This window comes from Bos indicus x Bos taurus, chromosome 5, assembly GCF_003369695.1.
Source record: "Bos indicus x Bos taurus breed Angus x Brahman F1 hybrid chromosome 5, Bos_hybrid_MaternalHap_v2.0, whole genome shotgun sequence".
NCBI lineage: Eukaryota > Metazoa > Chordata > Mammalia > Artiodactyla > Bovidae > Bos > Bos indicus x Bos taurus.
In genome coordinates, this window is record NC_040080.1 from 3095487 (window position 1) to 3104988 (window position 9502).

Sequence of the window (9502 nt, forward strand, 5' to 3'; positions counted from 1 at the left end):
TGGTCCCTGCTGTCGGCCTGGCCTCTCAGCCCCCAGTCCACCCACAACAGGGCACGGAGGCCAGGCCACGCCTCGGGCAGAGTCCTCCGAAGGCCGCTTGCTCAGAAGGAGAAACCGAGAGCCCCCGTCCTTGCCACAACCACGAGCCCCGCCTCCACACCTCATGCCCCATGACTGTCCCCCCGAGCCCCGCCCTCGGCAATGGTCACACACCCCCGCGCTTCCCCCTCAGACATCCAGGAGCGTTGCCCCCAAACCAGGGCCTCTGCACGTGCTCACCCCTCTGCTGGGACCACTCTCTCCTGGCCGCCCCCCGGGCCTGTTCCCGCACCTGCTGCACACCTTGCTCAGATGTCACCTGCTCTAGGAGGGCTCGCCCGGCCCTCGTATCGTCCTGAGACCTCCCTGCCCCCCAACCGTCTGTCCCTCTTCCCTTTGTCTGGACTCCAGCCATCTCCCGACAGTGCTCCTTAAGGCATCACTCTCCGCCTCCCCCACTCCGCTGTGAGCGCACAGGTTCTGCTCTATTTTATTCACGGATGCATCTCTAGTACCTGGAACCGTGACTCGCACGTTAATATGGGTTAAATAAATATTTGCTGAATCAGTAAGTTATCAGGCTCTCAGAACGGGTCCAAGAGGCCCCTCTCCTCCTCATCTAAGAGATCGGGGCTCGGCCAAGCAAATATCCTCCTGGAGGTCACAGGCACTACGGTCGAGCGCAGGTCCTAGGTCACAGAGGAGGACACGGACGGCCCAGAGCAACAGGGCCAAGGCGCAGGTCAGAGAGGCGGCTGACACCCAGACTGCCCAGCCCCGAGTCAGCCGTCTTCCCATCCTTCATCCAGAAGAGAAGTTTCTAAGGAACCACCAGCCAAACCACAACCTAAGGCCCAGAGCCTGCACAGAAGAGGGGCATCTCCCAGCGAGACCGCGTACGCAGCGTAAGACCTCGGCCAAATCACAGGTTCTCTCCAGGCTCATCTAGGAAACAGTTCGCATCAACCACCACTTAATGGATTTTGCAGTAACAATGCAGGCATGAGTACGGAACACTCCCTAAACGCACGGAGCCCACTGGTGGTGGAGAAACCAAGCACTTCCAACACCACTGAGTGTGACGCACAGGGGGGTACTTCAGTCCGAATCAGGCCTCACCGGGAGGCGCACTGGAAGTGAGTTGTTTAAAATCCTTAGAGAAAGCCAGGCAAAGGAGAGGGAAGGGAGGAAAAGAACATTCTGGTCAGCTACAAAGGCACAAAACTGAGAGGCATCACACAGCAGGTACAGCAAGGAACCCACAAGGCCCTCAGCTCCACTGAGGGCAAAGCTCAGAGCAGGGAGGGGCGGGAGACGCGGCTGGTGAGTCGAGCGGGCTCGGGTCATAGAGGGCCTTGCGCGTCCTGCAAAAAACACCGAGGCTTCTCTGCACCGCATTTCTGGGAAAACCACCACGCCTACCTCAGCGAGGCCCAGAGTGTGCTTGGAGGACAGAGGGCCTTTTATAAATTCTAAAACACCAGCGAGGGACTCCCCGGGCGGTCCACCTTTCAGCACAGGGGATGCAAGCTTGATCCCTGGTCGGGGAACTAAGACCCCACATGCCTCTTGGCCAAAAAACATAAAACAGGAGCAATATTGTAACAAATTCAACAAAGACTTTTAAAAATGAAATAAACCACCAGGGAGACAAACGTGTGCAGGGTGGTAGGAAGAGGGCCTGGCAAACGCTGACTGCAAGATGAACATCAGCCACTACTGTCAAGGAACTGTTCGTTGTAAAGGGCTGTGCCATACAAAGAGCCTTTAACCGCTCTGTATTTTGTGGTGGGTGTATTCTTCCACCTTCGGGTTGCTCTGGTTGGGGCCCACACTCAAAAAAAAAAGCTAATTACAGGACCCACTCACAAGAGCTGACGCAGCGGCTGGAATCGGCGGGGATCTGACCTCGCAGCGCTTGTGCAGCTGAAGCAGGTGCTCGGCCAGCAAGCCCCAAGGGAAGGCCACCTGCCGACGGGGAACGGGCACACCTCCGCAGCTCCTCCCGCCGCCGCCAGAGGCGAGGCCGCAGGAGGCAAGGGGCCCGCGGCGGCCATGCAGGCCTTCCCTCATGGGCCGGCCTCCGAGGTGCCCGCCACGGCGGGTCACAGATCCCACTCTGAGTCTGGAACGATCTCAGGGAGCTGCTCTCTACAGTGCCTCTGCACAGCACAGACTCAAAACCCCAGAACAGGCCCGGTGGTCTCTGGCGATGCAGGATTTCACAGAAGAAACCTGAGGACAGCAGCAAGCTCCCATGGCTGCCACAGCCAGGCACCCCAGACCCACTGGCTGGGCCCCAGGGACGTCCTGCCCCAGGGCTGGGCGCCAGAAGGCCAAAGTCACGGTCCCAGCGGGGCCCCGGCCTCCCCCAAGGCTCTGGGAAAGGATCCCACCCTACCTCTTCCAGCGTCTACTGGCTGCCAGGAATCCGCAGCTTCCCTGGTCAGTAAAGGCATCACTTCAATCTGCCTCGACTACCCGTGCCATCCTCCCTACATCTGTCTCTCTGGGTGCAAATTTCCCTCTTCCCCAAGGACACCAGTCACTGGACTCGCACTCTCCCTAATCCAGAATGGCCTCATTTCTCATTTTAACTCAATTCCATCTGCAAATACCTTGTTTCCACATAAAGTCAGACTCACAGGTTCCAAAGACCTCAATTTTGGGAGGGACCCTATTGAACCCAAAGTAAAGTAAAGTAAAAAAAAAAAAAGTAAGTAAACTGAAGCTGCTCAGTCGTGTCCAACTCTTTGCGACCCCATGGACTGTAGCTTACCAGGCTCCTCCATCCATGGGATTTTCCAGGCAAGAGTACTCGAGTAGGTTGCCACTTCCTTCTCCAGAGGATTTTCCCAACCCAGGGATCGAACCCAGGTCTCCCACACTGTAGGCAGATGCTTTACCGTCTGAGCCACCAGGGAACTCCCCTTGAACCCAAGATAAGGACAAATACCCAAGAGACAGTTACGGATCCAAAGGTTTATTCACCATGAGAACTAACACAGAAGCTCCACGACCCTCTTGCCTGAGGTGGTGGTGAAGAATCAGAATCCATTTAGACTGAGGAGGTACCAAAATCTCAGGACCTAAAAACAACACACAAAACGGTTCTGCCAGCAGCCCCTTTGCCCTGGAGTCAGGGCTCTAGAGCGTCTGTTCCTGTCACCGCTACACCCGCCTCCTCTCTGACGTTTCAGAACTTTCACATCATCTTGGACCCTGACATGGGCTGTGATGATACCTCTGACTGTTCTTCAAGGACCATCTTATACAGTAAAACAGGGTCTTTGGCCAACTTTAGTGACCCCTGTCCAAAAATCGCTGTTCTGGGCATACAGTAACTCAGCTCCTGCTAACTGCCAGACCACTCTGAAAATTAAGCCTTTCTGATTGGGCACAGTGAATTTCAAAGTTTATAATTCTATCACTCAAACAATAGTGCTTACTATGCAGCCTTAAAAATAAACAGTGCTCATGCATGATTCTACTTGAAGTTAAGACCACAATTCTTCATCTTCAGTATCTGACAGTTTTAGTTTGCAAACAGGACCGTGTTTAGAAATCCTGTAGCTTGTTTCTCTCTAATCTACGTTCACCAGCAGTTGATTTCTTCCTAAGTATTTTCCGAGTGGTGTCTCCCTGTTTCCTTGGGGCCCTGGCTGGGCAGGGCCACACATCAATTACAGGAGGACTTTGGAGTAGTACAGCTTCCAAGGTGCACCCAGGTCACTGCTGGCACTTATTTCAAAAAAAAAAAAATGTTTTTTTAATTTTCTTCCTGCTGTTGACTCAAGACAGGAGTTGGGTTTTGAGGCCAGGAAGTTGGGATGGTGGAAATTCACAGGGAGCCTCAAAGTACTCTTCCTAGCCCAGGGCAAAAGCAGCCAAACCCACAGGAGACTGGAAGGCCAGTCGAGTGGGTCCAGGCCACCACGCCCCCTGCAGAAGCTCACCCGCCCCGCGAGGACAGCCACCCGGCCACTTTCCGCGCTCCACCGACTCCTCGCGGCTCCAGGAGAGGGGGCTCCTACGTGCAGCCCCGGCGGCCGAAGAGTCTCCGCAGAAAACACCCTGGCGGTCTCAGGACAAACACCCTCCCCTCTGGCCTCGCTCCTACGTGCAGCCACGGCCACCTCCCAGACCCCACAGTCCGCGCCACCGGACACCCTGGGCAGTCCCCCCGGAACCCCGATCGCCTCTCCGCACCCCCGATTCCTCCCGCAGCCCCGGGGAGCCGACGCGCCCCCTGACCTCTGACCCCTGACCCCGACCCGGGGCCCCGTCACACCCACCTGCCCGGGACCTTGCTGCTGCCACGCTTCCAGAACTGCTTCCTGGCCCCGTCGCTGGCCATGGCCCCTCCTCATCGCTCAGACCCACGGCCCCGACACCCCGAGGGCGGCCAGCCCTCCGCGGCGGCCCCTTCCTGTACCCCGTTTGGCGCCCCCCTCAGCGATCCCTGGGATTCCCCGAAAATGTACAGCCGAGAGGCTCTTCCGCCTCCCTCCGGAAGTTGTGCTTTCGCACGCCCGGAAGTCCCGCCCCCGTCCCCGGAGAGCGTGACGCACGACGCGAGCGCCCGACGTCACTACAAGGCGCCTCCGGGGGGGCGGTGCCCTGGAGACTCGAGTTAGGCTGCTTGTTAGCCGCGATGTCTAGAGGCCCCGGGTTCTCCTGAGAGGCTCGCCGAGCGATGGTCCTCACCAGAGAGCGGAGCAACGTGGGGACCGAAGGCACCCGTCCGCGGGGGGTGGTCGAGGGTGTGACTGTCGCGCACCCTTGAGGGGGACCGGTAAACACCCGGTGGCTGACAAACTCTTGTAGGCAGGGCAGCTGGGCGAGAGCGTGGCGAGGGGCTTTGTGAGGGTCGGTGGGGGTGGGGGTGGGGCGGGGGTGGGGCCGGGGCGAGTGAGGGGCTGGGGGGCTGGAGGCGCTGGGCCGGGGTCAGGATGGCCGAGGAGGGGCGGGGGTTGGGCCAGGCTTCCCGCGTAAGAGCTGCCCCTGAAGCAGGAAGATGCCCCCACCTCAGCCCTGACAACGGGCAGGTGAAATATTCTCGGAGTTTCAGAGACTTAGTTCAGTCCAGTCGCGTCCAACTCTTCGCGACCCCATGGACCGCACCACGCCAGGCCTCCCTGTCCATCACCAGCTCCCGGAGCCTGCTCAAACTCACATCATCGAGTCGGTGATGCCATCCAACCATCTCATCCTCTGTCGTCCCCTTCTCCTCCCGCCTTCAATCTTGCCCAGCATCAGGGTCTTTTCAAACGAGTCAGTTCTTTGCATCAGGTGGCCAAAGGATTGGAGGTGCAGCTTCAGCATCAGCCCTTCCAATGAATATTCAGGGCTTAGTACAAAGGAAGCAATGGAGATATTAATGTCTATGTTGGTTACACGTTGAAGTAATATTTTTGTGTGTGTGTCGGATTCAGTAAAATGTATTGCTGAAATTTTCACATTCCTTTTTCCTTTTTTTTTGTTTTTAAACGTGGCTAACAGAGCATTTGAAATCACCCATGTGGATGGCATTGTTATCTCTATCGGCCTGTAGACCTAGCCTGAGAGGTCAGGGACTGGTATTTCCGACTGCAGCTGTGGCATGGCTTTGAGGACCCCCTTGGCAGACCTCTGCCAGTTCTCGATTATGTTCTGATTCACATTTTCCTCGCTTCCTGATAAGTAACCTTGATTTAGTACTTGTGCAGAGGGCATTGTTAGGTACTATATGTGTATTATCTCGATCATATGGCAACCAGTGCCTCAGGAAAGGCCACCCTGGCCCGCAGAGCAGAATGGCCCTCAGATCCTTTGTGACACCCGAGTCTCCTATCCTGTCTTGCAGTAGCAAGGCTTCCCACTGCCCTCGTCCCCACCCTGCAAGTTTCCTGGGTGCGTGTTGAGTCTGTGTCCCTTCACACGGAGCTTGTAAGTTCCTGCCCGTCGTCTTCTGGTAGAGCGAAGCAGTAAGCTCTCTAAACGTTTGTTAAAGGGTGACAACCATGCGAACTCTCCAGGGATCCCCTCCTGTCACAGCCATAGCATCTCCCTGAGGCAGTGCAGTGAGTCCTTGGGGAGCCCCTGCTGACAACGTCCATAGACCCTCAGAGCCCTTCTGCTGCAGAGCCTTGGGAACTCCCCCCGCTCCATCCTGTGCACGCATGGCCTCTGCGAATCTCCGGAGAGCTCCTGATAAAGCCTTGCAGATGCGGAGGGACCCCTTCCTGGACAAAGCCTCCTGGGACCCTCGCCTAGCAGGGCTCAGGAAGGCCCCAGGGATCTCTTCCAGCCCCAGAGCCTACCCAGAGATCTTTCTCAGAGCTCAGCTCCTTGTCAGGACCCCCTATCGACAGGATTTTCTCCAACTCTGTAGCTTACTGCACAAATCAATGATGGGGGTGGCAGCAGAACTAAGATACTGGCGTTTAAAAAGGGAAACCAGCCAGCACCTGGTTGGATGTAACTAGGACATTCTGGGTTTGGTCGCTCCTCGTAACTTCCCTCATGCTTCCCTGTCTGCTGTGTGTTAGGAGAGGAAGGTACAGGGAGAAACAGGTTGCCTTGAAGGCTTCAGGACCGTCTGAGCAAAGCATTACTGTTACTAGGGCCGCCAACGGACGCAGGGCAAGCCAGGTTTGTGGTTGCTTTACAAGGCGTTGGGTTTGAGGTTGAGATCTGAGGCCTCAGCCAAGCAGCTGGTGAGAGGACCTGCTCATCTCCACATGAGGAGATGGGGTTACCCAGGGGAGGATGGGCCAGGGTGAAGTCCCAGGACTGGTGGTCAGACATAGATCAGCATCAAGAGCAGCATAATTGAAAAGCGAAGTCAGAATAGAGGTGATCTCCAGAAATGGGTTCAGACAGGGGCCGTGGTAGCAATGGATGTACGAGGAGTATCTGGAAGAAGGCCGGATGGGGAAGGCGGAGGCGAGGAAGGGGACCCATGCAGGCAGCACCCAGGACAGCCAGACGAGCGCAGAGTGAATGAGTGAGCCTTTGTTCATCTCAGCAGCAAACATAAGACGCCTCCTCTCTCTGAGGTTTAGGCAAACAAAGTTAAAGCCAGGGACATAGAATTTCACACTTAACAGATGGCGAAGTATTTAAAAATCTGTCACTGCCAAAATCAATGAGCATGTGGGTTTATGAGCAGCACATAAATCAGAATGCACTGATTCACTGCTGGTGGGAGCACAGATTCATTCGATAATTCTGACAGCCATTCGCCAACGTGTAGGAGTTGCAGGTGGACATATCCTGCAAGCCAGGTGTGTACCCTGGAGCGACTCACCTGTGTTCAAAGGCAGGCCTGTTCATTACCACGTTGCTGCTGGGAAAATGATCAATCACACACAGTCATCCAAAGAATGCTCCGTGATAGTAAAAATGAAAAATTACTTATATCAACATAAATGGATCTCACAAGCAATGTTGAGTGAAGAAAAGTTGAAAATGCATGTGGTATGATACCATTTAATTGCCTTTTTTTGTTTTCCTGCCAGTAAAACCATGCTAAAAGTGTAGTCGCCTGTAGGTGTTGGTGGGGACTTTGATCATTGAGGAATTTATAGAGGCTTCCTTGTTTTATGGGCTTCCCTTGTGGCTCAGCTGATAAAGAATCTGCCTGCAATGTGTGAGATCTGGGTTTGATCCTTGGGCAGGGAAGATCCCCTAGAGAAGGGAAAGGCTACCCACTCCAGTATTCTGGCCTAGCACCATACATGGGTCACAAACGGTCAGAAATGACTGAGCGACTTCTCACTTCACTAGGGCTTCCTAGGTGGCGCTAGTGGTAAAGATCCCACCTGCAATGCTGGAGACAGAAGAAACGTGGGTTTGATCCCTGGGTTGGGAAGATCCCCTGGAGGAGGAAGTGGCAACCCACTCCAGTGTTCTTCCCTGGAGAATCCTATGGACAGAGGAGCCTGGCGGCTACAGTCCGTGGGGTCACAAAGAGTCAGACACGACTGAGCACGCAGTGCAGCCCAGCTGACGTACAGCCGCCTCGTTTTATGCTTCGTTTCTTAAGGCAGGTGGACCGTGTTCGGTTGCTTGTTTTATTCTTTACGACTTTTTGCATGTGTAAGTTTCTCACAGAGCATAAAAATGCAACGACAGACATCTCACTCTGTCACGCACTGAGCCACCTCAGACCCTTTCTTGGAGAAGGCAAGTGTAAAGAACACAACAATGAAGGAACGGCACTCACTGAGGCCTGAGGAGTCGGGGCCGCTGACAGAGCTGTGGCCGCTGTCTCAGGTTGAGTAGGTGCGACGGGACAAAATGCAAGGAGCCTGGTAGATTCCAGGCCGAGGGAGCATCGTTGCTGAAGCCAGAGGAAGCTGCGTAATGCACAACGGGTGGGGGTTGGGGCGTAGCTAAATGTGTGACGCAGGTTGGGTTCCCCAGCAAGCAGGTGGTGAGACGTATTTGCATGCAGGTGGCTTGTCGGGGAGAAGCTGAACTGGGAGGGGCTGCAGTGGTGCCGCGGGCCAACCCCAAAGGAAGGCCCCCGGAGATGTCTGAATTGAGAGGAGCAGGTGGAGCCTTGCTGAGAGGGGGCTGTCCCCAAATGCCTTCTGCCGAGGGCAGTTCCCAAGGAGGGTCTTAGCTCCCGGCCATCAGCACCCAACACTGCCCCTGACCGAGGAGAGGGAGAGCCCGGGTCCTCGGGGAATCTGGGCGCTGTGATGCTCTTTGCACACAAAGCTCACCCTTTGCACCGCTCAGATCTGCTAGCCTCACAGAAGTTCACCATTTAGGAAGAAGTCTCCAGGATTCCAGTTTGTCCCTTTTCTGGAAAAGCTTCCAAGAGGAAGGTTGACTCGATCCTCGAGCCACGGCAGCCACTCGTCCTGTCCCTCCAAGTTCCCTGCTGTAGACTTCACCCTCCCCCAGAAGCACCTCTGCTGATCTAGGTCAACCACCTGTTGGCATGACCAGCTCTCACCCTGCAGGCTTCATTCAGAGCCACTGGTGGCTGAGGGCGCCCTTTCAGGCCACGGCTACTCCATTTGCCCACCTGCCGTTAAAGGCAGAGAGACACCCCAGTGGTCCCTGTAGGTGCCAAACGCGTCCTCGCTGCCCCCGACACATGGGAGCATCCCTCCCTCCCCCAGTGGTCTGGGGGAGACCCCTTTCCTTGCCTGCTCGTTTCTGGCACAACATGCCCAGAGTGAGCGGGCAGCAGACGCAGCTGGAATTGCAGTGAGACTCTGCCTGTGTCTTTTTCTGGAAGCGTTCCCACTCTGGAATCCAGGCCATTTCACGGGTCAGAGCTCCCACGAAGAGCGGACACCACACTCCGAAGGCCGGCACCCAGGGCTTCGTTCTCCATCAGGACACAGCCCCTGGGTGGTGGGAACATGTTGTAGGACCAGGGGTCTTGTGGCCATGGGCTCACTTCCACCCTCTTCTTGGCTGCGAAGTGGGATCCCTGGGCCAGTGAAAGGCTGCGCAGGGT

The 9502-nt window shown here is 55.8% G+C and overlaps 1 protein-coding gene across 1 annotated transcript in view; it reads right to left on the bottom strand.

Annotated features, from left to right (window-relative positions):
• The window catches only part of TBC1D22A (TBC1 domain family member 22A), a 262971-nt gene extending 258410 nt beyond the window's left edge, over positions 1-4561 (bottom strand). The window contains exon 1 of the mRNA XM_027540480.1: positions 4335-4561. Within this exon, the coding sequence (XP_027396281.1) occupies positions 4335-4396 (62 nt within the window). The 5' untranslated portion in view covers positions 4397-4561. The remainder of the gene's footprint in view (positions 1-4334) is intronic.
• Positions 4562-9502: the final 4941 nt, after the last annotated feature.